Below are 24,271 nucleotides of genomic sequence, written 5' to 3' on the forward strand. Positions count from 1 at the left end.
ACTTAATCAGGAGAACTGGTATCTCTCTTTAAAGACTGGAGTACACTGTTTACTTTAAAAATCTGCTGTTTCTACTAGAATGTTTTCAACGAACCCAACCATTGGGTTCGTTGGCCCAACCTTTTATTGCTGTTTATTTCCTCAATCAAAAGCAGCCATGCCAACCTATATAGTAAAAACTAGGAGGAGTCCAGTGGGAATCTTAGTTCTTCCAGTACTGACATTAAATGACAATGCTTCTTCCACTGTGGGAACTTCCTCTGTCCTGCAAGAGAAAATAAAAGATTCAGGAACAAGGAATGATGAAAGAAAATCCTATGTCTTCCTACCTGCTCTGAGCACCATAACAAAAACCATTTATACATATACCCCTTCCAGCTGGAACTAGAATTGCTCTTCCCTCCACAGAAAGGAAAATGGTAATGTGCAACATACAGCCCCTCAAAATACTCTCATTTCGTAAAATTCTGCATATGTGTGATAAGGGACACTTAACATTTTTTGATTTAAAAGAATCTTCATTTTTTTCAGGAGGAATACACTGTCTAATTTGGAGATTAGCAATTGGATATGAGGCTTTTCACACTTAGGTTGCTACCTGAAGTATAATCCCAGTGCAAACTGACAAGAAGAGCTGTGAACAGTAGCTGCTGACTGCCCACAAAAGGTATGTTCAATTCTCAGGAGTCCAAACAAAGGAGTCATCCTCTCCACCTCACCTATAGAATGACACATTTTTCATCCATGCCACCCATGACCTTAAAGCTTTTATTTCATGTAGCTTTATGGATGTTTTCCCATATGTGCCATATTAAAAATATCATGCACATTTTAAAAGAAATCAGAAGTAAACCAGTGCCAGAGATGGTTACAGAAGGATGGATGCTGCTGCCTAGTCTGGAAGTGCTTTCTCCCCAGTTAGTACCAAAACAGCTATTTTCACACCAATATATACACAGGATCCCAAAAGCCTCTGGATGGGGACAGGAATATAACATGTCACCCTGTAGGGGACCTAATTTATTTCAGAATCACAGAATCGTAGCATGGCTTGGGTTGGAAGGGACCTTAAAGATCACCTAGTTCCAATTCCCCAACCCTGGGCAGGGACGCCTTCCACTAGGCCAGGTTGCTCAGGGCCCTATCCAGCTTGGCATGGAACACTTTCAGGGATTTGACTTTTTCCTTTGCCCTTAAACGCACTACATGCAGGCAGTGGCTGTCAAAAGGCAGCCTCAGCAGCCTGGGTACTCAGCAGCCTCTTCATAACCATGCTGTGCAGAGCTCCTTGCTCCTTGGCCTCTGTTTGAAAGACAACAGGCTACAGAAAGTAGAAAACATTCACTCTCACTCCCTAAACTCCACCTTTTCCCTCAGATGGGAAAGCACAAAGGCAGCTGACTCACCGAGCGGGTCCCTGCGCTGCCTTTGTGCCTCTTGTCCTGAGCTGGGATGATTTCTAGGGAGCGGTAACTGGGCGGTTTCTCTTCTGGCCACTCCCGGGACCTGCGGTTCCTCCGCCGGCGGTTTGACACCGGCACCCGGACTTGCTCTTCTGAGGAGCTCCACGAGCCCCTGCGAGACGAGGGCGGGGAGTAGCTGTGCCGCCTCTGGCCAGAGTAATTGCTCCTCCCAGCATGGTGCTCGTACTCTCGCCTTGCCCCGGGCTCCTGCCTCCCACCACGATGGTGGCCGGAGCGCTCCTTGGTCTCCTCTGGATAGAAACTGCTGCTGCCCTTGCCCCTCTCAGCTTGGCGTGGGGGTGACACATCCCGTCTGGAGTGCTGGGGCCTGCCACTGTAGCCACCTGTCCTCTGCCTCTGAGGATGATCCTCTCGCTGCCTGTCCCAGGGCTCCTGACTGTAGCTGGAATGAGAATCCCCACTGGAAGGCAAGGGCCACCTCCGGTTTTCCCTTCTGTCCTCTGCAGCAGAGTCCCAGGGCCTGGGGGTGCGGGCAGCTCTTTGTGGCCGTGAGGAGCTGCTGCTGCCATGGACGGAGGAGATGTGGTCGGCAAGGGGAGGTGGCACGATGTCGGAGCCCAGCGAGGACAGCAGGCTGGGCTGCACAGCCTGCCGCTGGTGGGAGGGCGGCCGCAGCTGGGACATGTTCAGGTTCTGGATTTCAGACTCCAGATAGTCCAAAACACCGTTGTTATGGGAAAGCTGGGCTTGTGGCTGCACCAGTGGAAGACTGTTCTGCAGAGATACATCTAAGGATAAAAAGACAGGAGAACACAGCAAGTCAACAGGAAACACTGAAGAGAAGGCCCTTCAGCACTCATGATTCTGGCTGAGTTGCTTCTCTTCTCCTGCTCCACCTCACTGCAAGAACTGCACAAGTCTCAGGCACCACAACCAGCACATCCAGACCAACCACATGAGGTATGGTGCAAAGAGTAGTAACTAATAAACTGCAGCATGACCTAATGTGTTTTAGGCAGTACAGAGGCAAGAAGTCCAGCATACCTGGAAATACAGTCTGTGTGTTTAGAGGAACACTTTTTTCCTACAGGCTACAGAAACCATATTTTATTTACAAATAATCAGAGAAAGACCATAGTGTTTCCTTTTGCATTTCATTGAACTGGGAGAAATACTGCAAAAATAAGAAAATTTTTATATGTATGCACACATATATACACATATGTACAGATATAAGCAACAAATGGAGAAGAATATTCTTCCTGGTTCATTGAAGAGCCCTTCATTTTTTGCTGCATGCAGGCTAGATCTGTTGCACAAAAGGCAGTTTGCCCTTAATCATTTGAAGACTAGACATTTGATAAGAGCTCAAACAAATTGCACCTCACTTGTCCTGTCAGTTTTGGCTATAAGGAGTTGACCGTGACCAGCACAGCAGAACAAAGAGACAGTACCCTCCTCTGCCACACATAGATAAGCTGGGTATATTTACCCTGCAGTCACTGGGGTGTAGCACAGATACACCTTAGTTAGTTTTAAACTGCTTCACCCAGCACTGAGCCCAGCAAGACACTTAAGTTAACAGGGTGGTTTTATGTACCCAGACAAGTTTATGGTGCGCTGCAGATGTGGCAGAGCTGTCATTCTAGGACATGCAGTCGTGCTAGGTACATCTTTCTCTCTTTTCTTGTAGAGAGGCTAAAGCCTCAATGCCAAACTTCCCAAAGAAGTTACTTGTTTCTCACCCTGATTTCTCTCTGAAATGATGCCCACGGTCTCACCTTGTTGCAGCAGGGGGTTCAGCTGGTAAGAGGAAAGTTTTGAGTTCCTGTCACCAGCTCCGTAGAACATGTTGTGTGATAACCAAGGTGCAAGTGCCTGAGCCCGCTTCATGAACTGGTGCCGCTCCAGCACTGTAAAAGAAAAAGAAAGCTTATAGCACCTCTCCACAGGGCACAGCTTGCAGATCACACACCACTTTGCTTCAAAGGCTGTAGCCTTTGGATACAGGAAGTTCACAAAATTAAAATCTCTTTCCGCCCCATGAGGAAGGTAAAACAGAGCACAGGGAATTCCAATACAAAGTTGTACATCTTCAAAAAAGTACCTAAAATAGAAGAAAAGCTTTACTGCCCAACATTCTGATTCCAGTCCTAGCAACTGGGAAACAAATAACACTATGATTAAGTATGCAGCACACAATAAGTTAAAACTTCTACTTGCCTTGTCATTACAGAGTAGAGCTGCAGAAAGATGGGAAACAATGTTTCATACATCAAGACATGCAACAGTTTTCTTTCTCTCGAATTATTTCAACTCATCACTGGTCCTTTCCCCTTTTGGCTTTGATTTCCCACTAAATGAGACCTTTCCTTGCCACCATTATGTGGGTTCTGTCCAGATCATATTTTCCACTCTACACCTCATCATTTTCTCTCTGTTTCACAAAGAAGGCACTCAGAGGTGCACTGTCCAGCTTTCCCTTTCTAGTCTTTTGACCACTCTTCTTGTCACTCCATAATTTACCTCAGAATGACTGCTAAAATTAAATCCTCTAAGACAATATGGTCAAAGGGGTGAACAAACTAAATTTCCTGCTCTGAACAGCAATGTCCAGGGTGCCAAAAGAGCAAACAGTGGAAATTTCTCTCTTTCACAGAGTTTCCACCACTGCTAACTCCAGACATCTATTTGTGGGGTTAGATTCCAATTTCACTTCCCTTTTTTCATCATTTCTATCTCACCTCCTCAACACAGACAAGTAACTAATAAACTGCTCACTTGCCTTCAGAGCATAGCTCATTGCTGCTTCTCTTGGGGGAATACCTAAAAACATCTTACAGAAACTTATTTCTTTTACCACAATCAATCAAAACTTAAGTTTACAAGCAAGTAAATTCTGCAAGTCCCTGATCTTACAAAGCCTGGTTTGTCTGTTATTACTGGCTGTAGCTTTTCAGCAACAGTGCCTTAAAAACATCCTCTTTTATGATATTCCCGGAGTTTCAGAATTGACAGACTTTTAACTGCAGCCTCTTGTCTGGTCAGCATGAACAAAACATTACAGGTCAAGAAACAGATAGGAACATAATTGCCTTTGAGACTTTTACCCCTCTGATCAATCTGGCTGAAGCTGGCTGATGAAATTAAAAGCTATTGGAGGGAAAGAGACTAGGGATAGACAGACAGGTTGACTGCATAAGATTTACTTCTTTAAGAAACCAGGCTACAGCTAAGCTCCAATTAATTCTGTCCCCTGGGTTCACTGCAGTAGGCAGCATTTAGACTGCACAATCTTTGGGACTGAGCCCTCCACTCTAGGTAGCACTCCAGTTATTAAACATGTCCTCCTTCGGCTGGTTAACTGGACTTATCCAGAGCACCACTTGCAGCAAAAGGACTGACCATGCCCCTCAACACATCCTTCCTTTTCCCCACAGTGTTTCCAGCTGCACTTAATTCTCCACTGCAATCTCCCTCACTCTCCCCAGTCTGGCTTCAACCAGAGGGAGCTACAAAGCTGGAAGGTTCAGGAGTTTTAATCCTAATAATCTGGTATCCTCAAAGTTGTGTGGCCTGAGGTAGGAGCCTCCAAGAACTTTATGTCAAACTTGATTCTTGTTTTTTTTTTTTGTCCCAAGGGATATCCTTCCAGTTTACATTTCAAATTTATAGGGTGAGAGAAAGAATACAAAGAAGTGGGATAAACAGAAGGGGAAGGCCTTATCTCTCCCTCTCCTATTCTTCTAATACCCTAGAGCCTGCTGAGTGTGTGTCCTGGGGTTTTGACCTTGGTCTTTGCCTGAGGAGTAAGAGACCCAGCACCTGTGGGCACACCTGCTTAGCATTCCCCCTCTTAAGGTAGGAAGGATGTCACTAGGACCAAAGTCATCCTCTCCCTGTCATTTCCTGATTTCTCCTTACAGCTGAACAAATCCAGAATTAGCCCTGGTCTTCCTTCACTACCATCAGCCCTCTTCCTTCCCCAGATACTTTGTCTTCCAATTTGAATCCAATATACACTCTGATTTCCCATTTTCAAAACAGAAGTCACAGATCTTTTTGAAGTGAACGTATTTATCTGAGGAAGGTCAGATTCACCCTAATTGCAAAACTCCTACCCTGCTTTTTTAGAAAGTTGTGTTGCTCCCTCCATTTACTCTGTTGGAAAAATCTGTTCTCCATCTTTGACAGACTTTAACAGCTGCTGGACCAAGTATAAAAATAAAATATTTTGCAACTTAGTGATACCCAGGTGCAAGTATATCCTATTTTCCCCTGATTCATTACTGGAAGAAGTCCACAGCAGAAAAGGAATAAATAGGAACAGAAGGAGGTCGTAGGTATATTTACTCTGATGGGCTTTTCTCAGAGCTTTCCACAGGGAAAGTAATTGGCTTGCTCCTGGGCATTTCTAATACTTCTGTACATCAATCCTGAATTACTCAAACAATGCACTCCTTTTATCGCTCACTTCAAACCCATGCTCGTTAATGGCGTGATTCACAGCACCCAGGATTATCCTGTGCCTGCCTCACTGGCACCTGTGACTGGTTCAGCAGATCCACGCTGTCCTCTAGTGGCCAACGACGGGGAAGGAAGCACCCATACTCACCCTGTGATGCTACACAGGTGAGGATTTCTGCCTTCTCTTCAGCTGCGTGGAATGTTATTCCTCAGCACTGTTTTTAAGACATCCCCTGAATCTATCTTCTTGTGGTTTTTTAAGGCCTCCAGTTCACTTCTTGGAGTGCAAAAAAGTAAATAAGAGGCAGGAAGAAGGAAAGAGAAGCAGTTTAGCAGTATTAGTGGAAAGGAGCAGGCACATGGATCCTTTGCCAAGTGGATTCATAGGGCAGGCAGCTTGGATGGAAATCACAGACACAGAATCCAGCATCCAGTCAAGGAGGCTGGACCTCTCTGTACCTTCTCTCATAAACATAGAGAGGTTTAGAAAACCCTGCAAGAATTTCTCCTCTTTAGCAGGAGGAAATAACAGCAGCAGTCTGGAGTGAGCTATGATCAGCAGCACAGAAAAACAGAAAAGAGCTCACGCAAACTCTGAATCTCTTTTTTGCTGAGAACTAGGAATTCTGGAGGTGTGAGTCTCTCATCTCTATCACCTCTCTCCCCCTTCACAGAAATTGCTTTTTCTGCCAGATTTCCATAGCCTTCTCAACACTACACATTTTACATGACAACCTGTAAGGCCTCCAATGTTTAGTTTCAGTTTTAGCAACAGAAGGGATGTTCTGCTCACTCTTTGCAAGGGCTAAGCAAATAAGGCTTAAATCTAAAACTCACAGTTTAATAACATCCAAGCTAAAATAGCTGTTTTGAGGGTAAAGGTAAATATGAATCAGAGATCCTTGTTCATAAATCCTCTCTTTGTAGCATCTGGGAAAGAACCTGGGGATTTCAATGATAAATAAACATTTGTTGCATTTTGTTCCTGTCAGACTGTAAAAGCTTCAGGGAGACTAGTCTACTAGTTGCTAACCAAGTTTCAGTTACAGGAATGCAGAGATTATATGAAATTAACAGCCAAAATTCAATCTGTAGCCTTACTAAAAGAACAGAGTCTGGCTTCAGAAACTTTATTACTGATAAAAGCAAAGACAAGAAAATTTCTTTTGACCCTCAAAACTTCAGAATGCACTTGCAAGGCTGACCAGCAAGAGAAACCATCTTTCTCCACCTTCTTCTCACTTCCTCCTCCAAAGAAAACCAAACCATACCTTTTTCTAGTAGAAGGAACAGCTCTGAAGAAACATACAGATAAAAAATTTCCAATTTTTATGTAATTTTTCTCAGAGCAACATACTTGAAAGAAAGACTAGATTGGAGACTACTACCAAGGTATTTTCTTGCCTTTCTCACATGCACAGGCATATGAACCACAAGACAGGAAAGAAAGTCCTGAACTACTCAGGCAAGGAAACTGATGGTGCTCTGGATGGTGAGAGAAGCTGGTAACAAGGTGTGAGTGGGGAGAAACTTCTGATAGTTGGACACAGAGGAGCAAGATAGATTCCATCTATCTGAGATCCCCTCCTCAAATTTCAGAATAGCCGGTCTTGGAGGTCACACTGGCCAAAGAAATGTCTCAGTTTATATGGATGCTAAACAAAAGAAAGGAAGTGGAGCTCAGCAAGCTCCCAGCCAAGCTTTTGTCTTGACAGAAGCTATAAATGGATGCACATTTGCTTGAACCTCACCTTTCTGATTACAGCAGCACCGTGTGGGACAGCAGCCACACTGGATGTGGCAGCAGCAATACTGGGGGCAGCACTGGCACCAGCAGATACCGATCAGCAGAAGGAGGAGGAGACCACCGAGAACGATGAGGAGTACTGTGAGCCAGTCTGTGGGAAAAAAAGAGAGAGAAAAAGGATTGTTCCTGATGCATCTGGCCATGGTAGCTTACTGAGCACCTGTCCACTGCTGGAGATGTCTTGGGATGGAGGAGAACAGGAGGAGATATCTTGGTAAGAAAGCACAGGCACTTACGGAGAACAATCAGCTTAACTTCTTTGTCCGCATCACCTGACGTATCTCCTTGTGCTTCCACGCTGCAGTAGTACACGCCATGGTCCCACCACATGACCTCACTGATGACAAGGTCTGCTCCTGTGGGAGAGGGACCAAGAGGTCACTGGGCTCTTTGTGACTGACGGACACTACTTTCAGGCTCCACCTAAAAAGAGCCCTCTGCCTGCTGGAGACAGAGAATATTGCATCTCCCCTCTTCCCAAGCATAGCCAACACCTTCAAACTATCTCATTTCAGTCCACTGAGAACTCCTACAAACAGCATTCACTGCCAGTCCATGTTTTCTGTGTTGCTGGAAGCCAACCCTACTGGTCTTGGAACACAGATCACTGTCCTTCTTAGGTCAGCAATCAAAATGGCTCTTCTGGTGGAGCAGTATCTAGTGCTCCATGGACAGCAGGGAGCATATGACACACCTGGACAATTATGCAGTACTTGGAAGAATGAACTATTTCTAGCCTCTGAGCTCCTCAGCTGTTGTGCTCTTCAGCAAAATGCTCTGGCATCCTCAGCTCAGCCTTAGGTTGTAGTGCCTCCAAACACCCTGAGGCCAGCTGGGGACAGGGCCCTTCCCTGCTCTTATTCCATTACCATGTGCAGTATATAAGCTACAGATTACATTAGCCATGTAGCTTCTCTTCACCTAGCAGACCCAGATATTGGGTAATTCCTGAGTTCACTGCCTGCCTGGGAGGTCACTCACGGTTCTGAATGGTGATCTTTCGCTGCTGGTAGTCGGTGCCCAGCACAGGGTCCTTCTGCCCGTATTTCTGGATGACAATGCGCACCTTCCGCTGGCTGTCATTGCAGTCGTCTGAGGGGTCCTGGCCAAGGGCTAAACCAGCCTGGTATGCTACAAACACACATCATCAGAGATGGCAAAAGTTATTTCAAAAGGGCAATTTATATCCTCTTGTGAGCAGTAGAGAAATTATTGAGTACATTGTGTGCAATTGCTTTAGTTTAGCAAAACAAACCATGCCTTCCAACCAGAAAGTTGCTTTGGAGTACTCAAAAACAGAGGTAGAGCCACAGGAATGTCAGAGATTTTGAGAATGCAGGAGCTGCAGAGGAGATGCCTCCTGTACTCACAACTGAAAGAACAACAGTAGAAAGAAGCTAATGGTGGTAGCCTGGAAGGCAGCTCCCAGTATGAAGCTGAAAAGAAAAGTAATAAAACACCCAGGAGTACTAGAACTAAAACAAAAGGGTGTTTATCTACCAAGCAAAATCTCCACACATACATGAACTGCTCTATGGATTGTCTCCCTTTCCCTCCTGTATCCCATTACATGTTGTGGAGCTCATGAAAACAGAAAACAATTCATCCCCTGATTCCAGCTAAGGATTAAATGTAAAGATGCACAAGAGAATTAATGGAGGACTAGAGGCAATTTCTATACAATACTCTTCTGACAGACCCACATCATAAACCAACATTGAATTTCCAAGTATTTAGGATCTGAGATTTGGGGAAATGGCTGATTCAGTTCAGCATTTTCTGTAAAGGGCTCACAGTGAAGAGAGATGAGGGTAAAGCTTGTCAAAGGCTCTTTCACTGCTATACCTAAAATGGAGTATGAAGCCCCTTTTGGGGACTATTAGCTTGAGCCTGGGCCTAAAGCACTCACATTCTTCTAGGATCAGCTGAGCCAGGGACGCACCTGCTTGGGAACTAGGCTGTAGAGCACTTGGTAACATGCCTACCCAACCCATCCAGACTGCATAAAGGAGAGTTTGGGCACAGTACCCACTGTGAGCTCAGTTCTAAGTGTATGGTTATGCTATGGCTGGCTAGCTAAACATTCTGCAGGGTTTACAAACAATAGAACAGAGCAGAATAGTTCAGTTGGCAGGGATGTACAAAGGTTATCTAGTCCAACTGTCTGATCACCTTAGGATTGACTAAAATGTAAAGTAGTATACTACTGATGTAGTATTGAGCCATTCCCACACATCTGTCACTGGATACTAGGGAGAGGAGAGCAGCACCTCCCTGTTCACTTCCTCTTCTCAAGGAGCTGTAGAGAGCAATGAGGTCACCCCTCAGTCTCCTTTTTCCTGAACTAGACAAGCCCAAAGTTCTTAGCTGCTCCTCACAAGATGTGTCTTCCAGATATTTTATCAGCTTTGTTCCCCTCCTCTGGGTGCATTCAAGTACCTTATTATCCTTAAATCCTGGGACTCAGAATCACATACAATACTCCAGCTGAGGCCACACCAACACTAAACATAGAGGGATCATCACCATTTTGGACCAAGTAGTTATCCTGGGATGCAGTTTGTGTACCACATTAAACCCCCCTGAATTAAGCTGCCTGCACCAGAACATGAAGTGCTCCCACCACTACTAAATGCTATTACTTAGAAGTCTTCATGCCCTTCAAAATGCATATGTTTCTTCTATTTCCTAAAATCAGTAACATCTGGTCACAGGTATGCAGCTCCAACCACAGGACCCCCGTGGAATCCTAAAGCCCACCTGTTGCAGGCCCTTGCATTGGAACATGCTGAAGCATAAGACAGGGCTTCCAAGACTGACTTGTGTCAACCACAGCTGAACTGTCCTGTATATTCTGTCTTGATGACAAGGAGGACAAAAGAGCTGCTTTGGTTGGGATTTCTGTGATCTCATAAGGCCTTGACATTTCAAAGGAAATCACAGATATGACCTGCATTTCCTTGGAATGCAGGGAAATGTCACAACCTGGTTTTTGCATAGGAAGGGGTCACTGTGAAAAACCTGTACTACCCCAGTGAGTCTACCTTCCACTTTCTTCCCACTTGAAGGGGGATTCCTTGCAAGATGAGCCTAACACTTACAGGCTGAGTAGTAGTCAAAGATGGGGTCCTTGCAGAAGGATTTGAAGCGCCAGGTCACCACCACATCCTGCAGCTGTGCCGAGGTGGTGTAGTCACACTTGAGGATGACAGTGGCAAATAAGGTGGTGTAACGCTCGACATCCTGCACTGTCACCAGGAGTGAGAGGCACCCTGCAAACAAGAACACAGGAGGCTGTCAGCTCACAGATTCCTCAGGCCTCCCATCACAGTATCTGCACCAGAGCAATGAGCCAAGTACATCTCCTTTGGCCCCATGCAGGACCTGCACCTACCAACCTCCCAGTGCCTCTGGTGAAGTCATCCAGGGTTACAAACCCTGGTTGGAACAGGAGCCCCATCTTCCCCTGACAGAAGAAAGCTTCATTGGCCCTCTTTACACACTGAATTATTTTCTCCAAAGCATGAGTAGCCATTGTGCAGCACATCACTCTGTGTTCTCCTTCTACATAGGGAAAACTGTCCCAGAAGCACATGGGATGGGACCTCCTTGGCTTTTAATCCTAATCAGAAAAGTTCTGCAGTGCCTTATGTTTGTATAAACACCAAATGAATTTTATCAAGGTCTTGCTCAGACACTCATCAAATGTTATCTAGTGGTGACCAGGATTAAGACAATACAACTTTCAGGCTGTAGCACTGCAGTTAATTGTTTATTGCCACTTCAGAACAGTACACATCAATTACTCCCTTTTTTCCTTTTAAATAAAGCTATCATTATGAATTCATTACAACAACCTCCACAGCACTTTCCATCCAAGCAGCTGAACATACTCAGTGAGGATTTGCAAAGTTTCTCATAAGCTATGCTGTAGTTCAGCTATACTCCAGAAACATCTCTATCTTATTTAAACTTTGATAGTACAGTAAGTTGTGCTTGTCATTAACAATAGCAAAGTTATCACCAGTTGCCTTTGATAAGGGAATACAAACAGTGCAGGGCAAGTGTGGGATACCCTGTTTGGAATACATGCCAGAGAACTAGGCAGGGACTGCAGTGCTGTACTAGTTGCTTCTTAATTGTGGAGCACGACAGCAAGAAAAGGCAGCAAGGAAAGTGAGATGCTTGAAGGTACCAACTGTACAGGTCTCCATGAACCAACACTTGATTTTTATCATATAGTCAAAGATTTTCCCTCTAGTCCATGTTTTCAGGATGAGAACAAGAGAACAAGTTGCTACTGCTATGTAGTAACATCTGGAACACAACTGCAAACATCACTCTTTGTCAAGCATCTTTCAGTGTCCCTTTAGGCTGCCACCTCCACTCTACATTCCAGGCAAATATGAGCTCACACAGTTTCCACACTGTGGAAAAGATGCTGCAGAGGTGCATGCTGCCTCAGCAAGTCATTCTGCAGTAGGGTATTGTCAACGCAGCATTGGCTCAGTTTCTGGTTTGAAATGGGACTCCTTGTCAGCCAACTGAAAGCACAAGCAGAGCAAACTCATTTGCCTTACGAAAACCACACAAACACGGGCAAAGCCAGGGACACCCCTGAATCCAAGGCTTTTCTGAAAAATAAGAATGCATATACACACATGCACTTAAACACAGCAGATGTACAAACCTCTAGATAAACCAAGTTTATACAGTGCTGTAGCACTGCAAGGTCCAGACTGCTGACAGGTAGTTACAGTTGCTCTTATTCAAAAGCACTGTAGTTCCACTCATCTTGTTTCAGCTTTCACAGTGAAATAGCTGACTCTGGGGTCTTAATGAAGAAAATCACAAGAAACCAATTCAAACTCTCAAGATCGGCAAAACCGTGATTTGAGTGTCAATTAAATGAAACCCATATGAATTCTGACTTGTCAAGGCTCATGGGAACAGAGCTTTCCATGGATTTTCTACAACAGCATCTTTCCGGTAAGAATAAAACATTCAAAACCACTGTGTGCTTTTTACTAACAAAACCCACATCTCTTTATGGAAGGGATGCTTTCTCATTACCTCTGTTCTGCAAAACAGCCAGAGTTGAAGGGTAAGTTCCTTATTTTCTAAAGAGACTGAAAATCTACTGTTCCTCTCCAGATGTTACTGCATGTTCAGTGTTTCTCATTAACCTCCTCCAAGAAAATGAAAAAGTTGTGAAATTAAGGCTGGGTCCTAAATGTGGACTGCATTACTCCACTGCAGGACACTATCTTTCTTATCCTAGTTGGAAAAAATAAATATGGACACCACCAATTGAGTAAGTTTTGGCTACATCTATGGCTTTGCAATGAAGATACGAAGCTCTGGAGCCAGCATAGCCAAGTTTTGGCTAGAGCATCTCCCACGAACACAGCTGCCAAGCAAGACAATAAACAAGCATACCCTCCATACTTTTTTGCGTCCTTCAGTGGCTCTCCGTGAAAAAATTAACTTTAAAGCCACATCATCAGTCAAGACCCAGGCACCCAAGAAGCCAAATGGGTGCTTTATTTCCAAGGGTAGGTTAGAAGCTGTCAGGCAACCCGCAAAGCTTGGCAGAGTGAACACTGGTGGCTGAAGGCTGCCCGTGGGCACCGAGGGGAGCTCCTGCAGGTGCCCAGCAGGTGCAGCAGCACTGCAGCTACCCCAGAAATCCCCAAGAGGTCGAGGCTCCTGAGCCAGCAGCAAAAGCTCGGCTGGGCGTTTGCGAGAGCCAAAGGGGATCCCCCCACGTTCGAGCCCAGCGCCCAGGCCCCAGCCGAGCCGGCCACACGCGACCGATACTGGAGGCTGCCAGGAAGCAGGAGGCCACTTCCTCCTAGGAGAGGTCAGCCGCACCTTTGGGGAGCGAAACTTGTCTCCGCACGGCTTCGCGCCGAGCTCGGCAGAGCCCCGCGGACGGGAAAAGGCACCGCGGGGGGAGAGCGTCAGGCCGGACCGGGCCGCCCCTTCCCTTCACCGCGGGGCGGCCGCCGCTCCCCCGACCCCGCGCCACCTTAACCCCGGGCGAAACCCGAGGGCGCCTCCCGAGTCCCGGCCCCTGCGCCGCGGGGGTGTCCCGGGGCAGGACGGGCCGCGGTTCCGGAGGGGGCCGTGAGCCCCGGGCCGCACTCACCGGCCGGCAGCCAGGCCAGCAGCAGCGCCCACCGGCAGCGCCCGCGCGGGGCCATGGCGCGCTCTCGTCCTCCTCCTCCTCCGCCCGGGGACGTCGCACCCACTGTCCCTCCCCTTCCGTGGCACCTGTCCCTGGGCCGGGCGCTGCCGCCGGCTGCAGTCCCCTCCCTCTGTACCTGCACCCTCCGCCGGAACGCCAGACAAAATACCAGCCGGCAGTTTCAAGAACTGCTTTTAATATACATATACATATACATATACATATACATATACATATACATATACATATACATATACATATACATATACATATACATATACATATACATAGATGTATTCCAAAACATGCATTTATTGCATAAAAATTAAGGTGTATATATATATATCCTGAATACACAGGTGCATGGGAAGTTAGCCGAGCTGCGCCGCCCGGGGCAGCGCGCCCCAAGCGAAGGGCGCACGGGAGCGCATGCTAAAGACTGCGGGCGGGAAGAACGTCTGGGGAATTCACGGAATCACAGAATCGGTTGGAAAACACCTCCGAGATCCTCCTGTCCAGCCTGTGACCAAACACCGCAACGTCAACTAGAAGCACTGAGTGCTTCGTCCAGTCTTTCCTTAAACACCTCTGGGGACAGTGACCCCATCGCCTCTCTGGGCAGCCCATTCCAATATCTGATCATCCCTTTTGTGAAGAAATTCTTCCTAATGTTCAACCTAAATCTTCTCTGGCGCAGCTCAAGACTGTCTCCTCTAGATCTGTCGCTAATTTAATTTTCCCGCTGAGTTCTGAAAAGACCGCAACCGTGGCCAAAGCAGAGGTTACTTTAAAGAAAAAACCCGAACAGCCCAAAGTAAAACAACCACCAGCCCCTGCAATTGGCCCGGTGGCGCCGCCGACCCGCCCGCTGGCTCCGCTCCCGGGGCGCCGCGCCGCCGCCGCCGTTGCCTGGAGACGGGAGCGCGGCCGCTCCGGGCGCAGGTACCGGGGCCGTGGCGAGGCCGCGGCCGCTCCGGGCGCAGGTACCGGGGCCGTGGGGAGACCGCGGCCGCTCTGGGCACAGCCGCCCCCGGCGGGCCCGCGGGTTGTTCCCGGTTGCCCCGCTCCTCAGGGCCCCGGAGTCGCGACTCCCCCCGGGCCCCCTCTGTGCCCGCACCCTCCCCAGGGCCCCGCTGAGGCTCCCTCCCCTGAGCCCCGCGGATCGCCAGGTGTCCCTTGCCTGCCCTCTGCTATCCCCGCTAAACAGGAATAAATGTCCCACAACAGGGCTAGACCGTCCCGTACTTCATCTGAAACGTGGGACTTGTTGGGTTTTCTTTGCCATCTGTGAGGCAGTTAATTTTATTGCCTGTTGCATTTGTGGTAATCCTCTCATACTCATTTTTATGATTTTTTTTTTTTTAAACGCTGTAAGTTAATCAGTAACTAGTGATGTCACCTGCTGTTATTTCTGCTTAGTAGAAACCTGGTAACCTTTATTCACAGGACAGCTTTAATAGACTTGAAACTTTTGCTTGCATGTGTCAGAGCTAGGATACGTGGATCATACAGAGGGCTACTTTAGGTGTAAGATTGTAAATTAGAGTTAGATTTATTTCTCCTATGAAATAGGAAAATACTTTGCATGTGTACAACATAGTAATAGAGAGGAGAACAATAGCAGGGCTCCAGTCCATCTCTTTTTTTCTTTCTGATGTGGAAGAAAGGAGACAATGGGGCTATGATAAAGCTAATGTGTCTAAATCCTGCTTTGTAGCTTTATCCTTGCTGTCTTGGTCTCTGACTAGTAAATAATTTATATACTTAACTGATGTGAGAATTGATACTTTTTGTTATTCTCCTTGCTCTCAAGTCTTCAACATGTTGTAAGAGCAGCCATATTCTCTAGTACTTTTTATTTTTTTCCATGGGATCTTGGGTTGATTACCTAAACTGGCTTTTATTACTGATTTTCTAGTGCTGATGGATAATGATATACAGACAGCACTAGTTTCTATGCCTGATTTACACTTGGATATTTTTCTGTATATAAACACTATAAGACTTTAATTTTTTTTTTAAAATGAAATTAAGCTTTACAAGATTCTCCTGTTTGCCCATTTTGCACTCATCAGCAGCCCAGTAAATTGCTAATGTACTCTGAAGTGGTCTGGAGGCAAAAATGAGTGCTGAGAGAGATGTTTGATGGTCTGCTGTTTTTCAAAAACAGATGAAAGATTCAAAAAAAAGTGCTGAGGAGACCATGGTTGAAAGTGAGTTTAAAAAACAGGGCTTGGCAGATGGGAAGAGACCTGACACATCCAAAGCAGAGCTAGACTTGAAGAAGATGTCTTACCCCAGAAGAGATGATCAGTATGGTGTTCCCCGTGGCAGACACCTCCCATGAAACCCAAAAGCTGCAGCTGTGTTTTAGATCAGTGCTACCCCCAGGTCAGGGAGAGCAGAGAGTGCAGCCTGGAAGGCTGACAGTGCAGTGCTAGGAGGAGTCAGGATTGGCAGTCCTGGGACAAACTGAGTTCCTTCATGTGGAATGAAAACAACTAAAGAAATAACAATCTCTGCTGAAAGAAAGACCAAGTGTCTTTTCATTTTTATCTTTTCTTTTTTTTTAATCCAAAGCCCACCAGTGGGTAAAGCTTTTCTATAAAAAAATTAACACATTTTGAAAGGAAACAAAAAAATTAAATCCTGCAGAAGTAGCACAATGTAGAGATAATTTTTTAATCTCTTGCTTATTGCTGGTACTAATAGCATTGCAGTTTTATTCTGCAGTAATAGTTCCCTATTTCTACACAAATTGAATTAGTGGTCAGAACTGATGATCACTCTTCTGTGGATGTAAAAGCTGATAGGTGATGTCATTTAAGCACACTGAAACAGTTCATGATGGGGAGAGACACCTTAAATTAACTGTTAGATATGTTCTGTTTTCTAAAGTAAAACTGTAGGCTGCATTTTGATAATTTTTTTTTTCTTGTATTTTATGCAGTTGAAGTGTCAGTCACAAGGTTTATGATGGCAAGAACTGCATTTATGAGGTCTACACATTTGAACACTTTTTTTTCTGGAAAGAAGAAAAGTGTAGGATGACAAAATAGAAAGAAAGCGGTGTGATCTCACTGAATTTATGTGTTAGCAAATAAAAACCCATTTGATTTAATTATGCTGTATTTTGAATAAACGAGACAATTATCTGAGATGAGAAATCACTTAATGTCTAAATTTACTGAGAATTTTTGAGAGGCTTCCATATATAAAGATTCTGTGTGGCAGCAAAATTGACAAAAAACCATTTTAGCTTTGAAATAACTGAAGTTATATGCCTGAATGAACACATTTCTCCATTCTGTGGCTTTTGAGAACATAGCTAAGAAAAGGGCAGTTTGAAAGAAAATGAAACTTTGCTGAAATTCCCAGCTTGTAGCACTTCCACTGAAACAAGGATAACCTGAATTCAGTCCTTAGTGGGAATAAGTTCCTGAGTTCTTGGAAATGGTGAAACTGATGTGGATCTGGTACAGTATTTCAAGTCAGTGTCTTGATTTACCAGGACCAGGAGGAAAATGTACTGCCCTGATCAGGCATTGGCAGAAAAATTATGATTGCTGTTTTTTTTTTTTTCTCACTAGACTTGTCACACCAGTTCTAACTGTCATTATCTCAGTTTGCAGTACCAAAAGGCTTAAATCTTTCTGATTTAGGAAATCTGTTGTAAAAACAATCTGCCAATTTTCCCCAGGAAAATAAAATCAACATTCAGAGAAATGCATGCCTTTGTCATGGTGAGCCTGCACAAGAGTTTTCAGGATCAGCCAACTCATGAAAGCCAGAATCTGCAGCCAAAGTAGACAAAGTTATCCCCTTGAGCCTCTTCTGAGTCCTTAAATTCAGAATTTGCTTTGGTGCTTGAATGCCATCACAAAAATGTGCACAGTGGACATCGCAGTATCTTTCTTTAACTAGAACCCAGATATCAATGCAAATGGAAATGTTCATATCCTCTTTCAGCCTAAAGCATTTTCCAGATAGGACTTAATTTATAATGAAAACTATGATAGTCTTAATTTTTAGAAGATAAATGATTGCTAATTAGTTACAATAATTTGAAATTTTATAGCTCTTTGATTCTCTGTGGATATCAAAACACTTTGCTAAGATGGGTAAGTATTATTATCTAATTTTTCACAGGAGATAACTGAGACAGCCAGAGGTGAAATGGCTGATACAAATTGTGCACATCATTATTGGGTTTGGAATTAGAATTCAGGTCTCTGAACACTCCACTATCTATTTATGCAAATAGTCTATAACTATTTCTTCAACTTGAGTGATATCAGTTGTGTTACCCCATTAAAAACTCATGAATTTCATTTAAATATATTGACATGTATTGCAATTGTTTTCATTTGTTTTCTAAATGTAAAACTTTCTGCTTGTCTATTTTCAAGTTTTTCTCACCACTCCTAAAGGATAAAATCTCATTTTTAATTCTTACGTGAAATTATGCAGGAAAGTCAGATTATGGAAGACACTCAGGACTCTTGGATGAAGATTGGCCATAGAACAACAAGAATGACATATCTAAAATATTTCTTTGTCCTCTTTGTCCTTCTCATGGGTGGCATTTTGTTAAGACACTTTGCCTTTCCTGAAATATTGGAAAAGCCTGAAATTCCTCAAAATATTTTTTCCAAATGGATTCTGACCAAGAGCTGGAAACAGGAAATGCATTTTTAGGGACTTCTTAGTGGTATCAAATCATGATTACAAATGAAGAGGGATTTGCTTGCATCCTGCTCATATTTCTTATTCTGAGTATTCATGTTTCTTTATATACAACTTCTGAATTTTCTGATTTTGGATAGTTTTTTTCATGCTGTGATATTGATGCAAAGTTGCTCCAATGTGCATTTTGAGGTGTTTCATTTGAAAATGGAGAACACATATGAAATCAGAAGGCAGAATAAATTTAAAGTAAGAGCAATGCTTATGCTTTTTTGCTTCTTTTTGAGGCTTTTGTAAAAATGGTCAATGTGTGTGGTTTTTATATGACAAATGTGGACCTTTTCCACTTCAGAGGAAAATAGTAACTAGTAAAAAATGTGGCACCCTGAAAAAGATGATCTGAAAGATAAAAATGATATGGGGGAGGGGTGTTATTAAATTGTTTAATTAAAAAAAATGGTGCTAACTTTTAGATTTGTTTTCTATTATCATAAAATGTTTTGAAGAAAGTGCTTTTTTTTTTCTCAAGGATTCATCTCTCTTGCTTTTCCATTCAAGATATTAGGTGATCTCAGAATGTCTATCTCCAGATATTTTTGTGAAGTCCACCACAAAGGTGAAGGAATAGCCTTGTTGTCTCAAAAGCAGATCTCATCCCAGTATATTAAAGAGAACCTCAGCACATTTAAATCATGTCAGTTCCCACCATTACACAGTATTTAGATGAAAGTTTTGCTGCAGCAATTTATTCAGATCCTGGAGTCCTAAAACCTCAGCCAATGAATTCACCCTACTAAGAAGGACATATCTTTAGGTTATCCATATTTGTGTACAGGCAGAAGACAAATAGCATCTTTGGGAATCTCAAAGCATTTGAGAGGAAATGAGAATTGTCTAAATGGCAAATAAAAGCAACAATACTAAAGGTTTGTCTTTACCACTGCCAGGGAGAGAGAACATCCACCTTTTCCAATGGAACAGGAACCAGCACAAGATGCAGAGGCAGAACCCAGTGGTGAGCATTTCCCTGTTATGTCCTGATTTCTGTACTGAACCTACAGTAACTTCTGGTTTCTTCCACCATTCTTCCACCACCCCTTTCTTGCTTCAACTCCAGTTCCTGCTCTTGGTGTTGCCAAATTTTATTTTCACTCTGGTCATAGTGATGTTCTGGGCCAAGCCATGTGCCTGCTGTTCCTGCTGTGCCTCAGCTCTCAAAGTCCCTTCCCTGAAAATTTTTGCTGCTTAGACCTGTCTCTGTAGCTAATACTGAAATCAGGTTTTTAACTCCACCAGACTCTTTCAGTCAGAGGCCAGTATTTTTCTTTTTAACATATTTTTCATCTTGAAATGTCTGTCCAGTATCTATTTCAATTGTCCCGCATGTCATCTAACACACTAGATCCAGGTAGCATGAATAACAAATCCACTTTGGAAGGATTTTTTGATGCATTGCTGCATTACTTTTGGCATTTGTTTGATCTTCCTCTTACACCTTTTTTCTGTTATAGGATGTTTGTTTCTTTCCTTCCCCAAAGTTTTAAATTACTGGTTTTTGGAAGTAAACTTCTCCTGACACTTAGTGCTAAGCATCAGGAAGTCTGTTGTTGGACAGAGGAGGTTCTTTTACTACTACAGAACTAAATATTTATTTAATATGGCATATATGAGCAAATTAGTCAAAGGAATTCATACCTAAGAGAGTGATACCAATTATACTTTGCAAAAGAAAACAAAACTAGTGTTTCGAGTGAATCACCAACTGCAGAGGAACGGGAGGAAGAAGGGGAGCAAGTGGAATTGGACATTGAGAGCATTGCTGAGAATGGGTGTTCACTGAGGGGATGGTGGTACAAACTTAAAACCCCCTGTAGTTTCTAGTTTTCATTGTTTTTACAGTTACTATTAGGAACAGCCTAACAACCTCAGACTGTATTCATTTACGGTGATTGAGTATTTCTGCTCCCTGTCAGTTGGCTTAACTTTGCTCCTTGCCTGGCTGGTCTCTGCCCCCTTTACTTGTTTCTCATGGCCCACCTAGGAGAGAAAACAGTCAGGATAGCATGCAATGCTTACAAAATAGATTTAACCTGAGATAACCAATTGGAGACTTCTTTTAGCAAGTGCTTATGACTAGTTGGAAGTCAAGTTGACAGTAATTGTGCATTGCAATCCAGTGAGGAGCTACACTGGGTCACACATTAGCAGTTTGCTTTCTTGAAGACAGGGGTGTCTTCTGGTAGTCCATTATAAGTGGTTTTAATAATTGTTTTGTGTAACAATGTGCATTCAATAGCTACAGAAAACAGACACTTTAAAATTTGTTTGGTTTCTAAAGTGGAGACCTAAATATCAACCAAACCTCAACTGAACTGCTTTAGTAAGTCTTAAAGTTTTAAAACCAGTATTTTTCAAACAAATTTTTTTTTTGTTTAAATTCTTCAGTTTTGAATATTTACAGTGAAGTTTTTAAAAGCCTGAGGGAGTGTTTGTTGCAGAGTGTTCCAGGACAAGTAGTTGCTAAGGCATGGAACCCTTGTTTTGAGCTATGAAGTATTGATTGCTTTATCAAAGGGGGTAAAGAGTTGTGACTCCTTCCCTTTTTATGGTCAGGTGCAAATATCAGCAACTAACCCAAAACATATGGTGAATATGAATTTCTGTTATGTTCTCACTTCTGAGGTGCAGAAGCCAAATTGGACAAACAAGATAATACTCAAGTATCTTCAAAACCAGAAAAAAGTCCTGCAGACGTAAAAAAGAAAATAAATGAAAACTTCTTCTACACGTATGAAGATGTATATTCAGGACCATATGTGACTAATGACACTGAGATATCCACCGACCTTCTTGTTTTTAAGTATCCTTTCTGTTGAGCTTGGGCGAATTCAAAGCTAATGATATTTAATACACCTTCTCAAAATTGTATTGGTCAAATTTGGAGTAGCCTATGTGGCATTAGTGGGATACCTTTGGTTGAGACACAGGTAAAAATCCTGGCCAGTTATGGTTCTGGGTGAATTTAATCTTAAGTATTGTCTTGACCTCATAAAGATTTCTTACTGAGCATAGTGCTTCCTGTCATAAGTACTCCTGTAGAACTAGATCATGGAGAAGCTAATGTGACCAGGCACAAGGCTGGCATAAGAATACACCCTGCAAAGCTCTCCCTTTCTCTGTAGCCACACTGGTGTTCCCCAGGAAGCTGAGGGGAGAGCAGAAGAGCTCCTGTATACCTCATAAAGGAGAAGTGGGGAAAGAACCAGGTAGATTTGCATTCTGGTGCTCGGGAGATCTAAACTCATAGAATGAAGGAAGTGGTGCCCATCAGTTAAGAGCTACAATAAGCTCTTTGGTAGGTATGGTCAAGTGGGGTAGGATATGATGTGTGATTTTTGTATATGCTGGTGGTTTTCTCTGCAGACACAGTTCAGTTGGTATTGAAAACTGCTATTCCCTTTTTTACATCTGCCTGTAAACAAGAAGTGAGCTTGAAAACTTGCTTGATCTTTGTCTGTATAACAGTATATATACAGATTTTCCTGGTAATCTGATGCACATCTTTTTCATTTCAGTTGAAAAGAGAACACAGATAAAATATGAATTTTTTACAGCCCCAAATGATCAGAAGCAAGAGGTGTACCCATAGTGGAGATGAAAAGATGGGATATGAACTTCAGAAAGCCTTTACTTGTGCCTTCCTTTCAGTTATAGAGTCAAGATATATTTTCCTTTCACTGTATACTGAAGAAAATTATCTCCTGCCATCAGGCTTAGTCACTAGTTTCAGTATTCCCATTTCAGTTTCAGTTAAAGCATTTCTATCCACTTAGTAAACTGTCTAGAAAACCAGTGTCTAATCTTTTCCTTATTGGACGTTTCCCAGACATTCTTTTGGATATGACTGTACCAGACCTGTAAACCTGATGGTAATGGATAGAGATACTGTAGGTTATGTAGCAGGCAACCAGGTGATCCTCCAGAACCTGAGTACTAAGCATCAGAAACACATCCGGAGCAGCTGTGGCAGTGGCATTGGGTTTATCACAGTATGGCTTTTGTTTCTTGTTTAAGAACTTTAGTCACTTCCTAGGGAGAAAATGTTTGCTTGGTTGTGGTTGCCAGGTATGGGAGACTTCTACAGTTGCACTTTAATATACATAAGAAAGTATATGGTATTGATTAAAGGAATGTGTGGATCATGCAGCATGGGCTTCTCATCCCATCTGTATAATTGGCAGAGGACAAGTATCTGCACACCTTAGTCCCAGGCTCAGCTACTTAAAAGGACTGACAAGTCCAGCTGGGATTATGTTTACATTCTTATTTAAATCTTTTGGCTCATAGCAATTCTTTTATTTTTTCAACACTTCATTGGTCCTAATCAAAACTGATACTAATATAGAGTCCTACTTGCAATTAAAATTTAGAAAATCAAGCTCCCACACAAATAAAGAGAAAAAGTATCTGGTTTCACTCTGATAAACTTATCAAAAGCTTAAAGTATCAAGTTCTGTCTCTGAAGTACCTTACCATGTGAAAGCTCTGCTATCTCTGTTTTATTGCACATGAGCAAGGCTTTCAGACTATCAGCTTCAGACTGGTAGTCCTGCTTCATCATAAGCAGCCTTTTCTGGGGAATCAGTGTACATTTTTACACCTTCAGAGTAGTGTCATTCAGGATAGCTCTTCTGCAGCTGTCTGCTGAAGTAGATGGCTGCTGACACAAATGCTGCTATGGAAAGATTAGCTAGTGGGCTGAGTGAGGTAGGAATCGTAAAAGGATGCATCACAAAGTAGATTGCTTCACCATTTGTGATGATTCCCCAGTATATGTGGGATATACCATTTTGTGTGCATAGTGGCTTCACTCTGATATTGAGCAATAGATTGACAGTTGTTCAGAATAAGCACACAGAAAAATGCAATTTAGTATTTATGGCAGTATGTTTGGACTAATGAGTGGGTGAATACAATAACTCAGTAACTATCAGGATAAAGACAAAGGTGTTACAGCATGCAACAAGACTTCTGCTTTTTCAAGGCACACCCTAGTAAGGAGTACTTTGCAGTAGGAGAAAAAGGAAAGAAGCCAAACATTGTCATCTACACATATCCTTCGGTGAGGCCCTACAGAATACTGAAAGGTAGTGTAAAATGTTCTATTTTTGTTTTATACAGATGGACTAGTGTTTAAAGATCCCAGCAGATGGAGTAGTGGATCACTTTTAGTTTAGGAGGAAATAGAGTCTTCTGGTCCTTCACAGCAAAAATAGAAAACATTGGTTTCAAGTTTTTATTGCATGGGAAGAAACTTCTATTTGATAGAGATAGCCAACCTAAAGCCATTACCTATTGAATAAAAAATAATTTCAGTGAATGTTGAGCTCCTTCTGAGTAGATTTTTGTGTTGTTTCTACCTCTTTCCTGTGCATGTGTTTTGGGTCTTGTACATTTCTTTAGGTGGGACAGAGGTAGCCTATGTTTTTGGTGATTTCAACCGTACTGGCTCTTTGCTGGCCAGTGTTGGGAGCAGCCCTGACTATATGTTGACCATCTGGGACTGGACACAAGAGGAGACTCTGTTGAGGTCAAAAGCTTTTGCACAGGATGTTTACAAGGTCATGTTTTCTGCTGAGAATGAAGAGCATCTGACTACAGGTGGATCAGGACACATCAAGTAGGTTTGCTGATTAG

General features: G+C 43.4%; 2 protein-coding genes across 2 annotated transcripts in view; one reads left to right on the forward strand and one right to left on the reverse strand.

Moving 5' to 3' along the window:
• Window positions 1-223: 223 nt before the first annotated feature.
• On the reverse strand, window positions 224-13,904 carry ILDR1 (immunoglobulin like domain containing receptor 1). The gene is made up of 8 exons (XM_054270046.1): window positions 13,850-13,904; window positions 10,800-10,970; window positions 8,680-8,829; window positions 7,935-8,054; window positions 7,643-7,789; window positions 3,206-3,337; window positions 1,407-2,212; window positions 224-265 (listed from the first exon to the last, which is right to left on the reverse strand). The coding sequence occupies exons 1-8, from the start codon at window positions 13,902-13,904 to the stop codon at window positions 224-226; spliced, it is 1,623 nt and encodes a 540-aa protein (XP_054126021.1).
• Window positions 13,905-15,177: 1,273 nt separating this feature from the next.
• CFAP44 (cilia and flagella associated protein 44) overlaps window positions 15,178-24,271 on the forward strand; it is a 41,304-nt gene continuing 32,210 nt past the window's right edge. The window contains exons 1-6 of the mRNA XM_054269863.1: window positions 15,178-15,211; window positions 19,522-19,589; window positions 21,257-21,434; window positions 22,461-22,623; window positions 23,619-23,721; window positions 24,038-24,254. Of these exons, the coding sequence (XP_054125838.1) occupies window positions 19,547-19,589; window positions 21,257-21,434; window positions 22,461-22,623; window positions 23,619-23,721; window positions 24,038-24,254 (704 nt within the window). The 5' untranslated portion in view covers window positions 15,178-15,211; window positions 19,522-19,546. The remainder of the gene's footprint in view (window positions 15,212-19,521; window positions 19,590-21,256; window positions 21,435-22,460; window positions 22,624-23,618; window positions 23,722-24,037; window positions 24,255-24,271) is intronic.

This window comes from Melozone crissalis, unplaced genomic scaffold (genome assembly GCF_028551555.1).
Source record: "Melozone crissalis strain CALT ecotype California unplaced genomic scaffold, PUWL_Pcris_2 ptg000008l_1, whole genome shotgun sequence".
Lineage (NCBI taxonomy): Eukaryota > Metazoa > Chordata > Aves > Passeriformes > Passerellidae > Melozone > Melozone crissalis.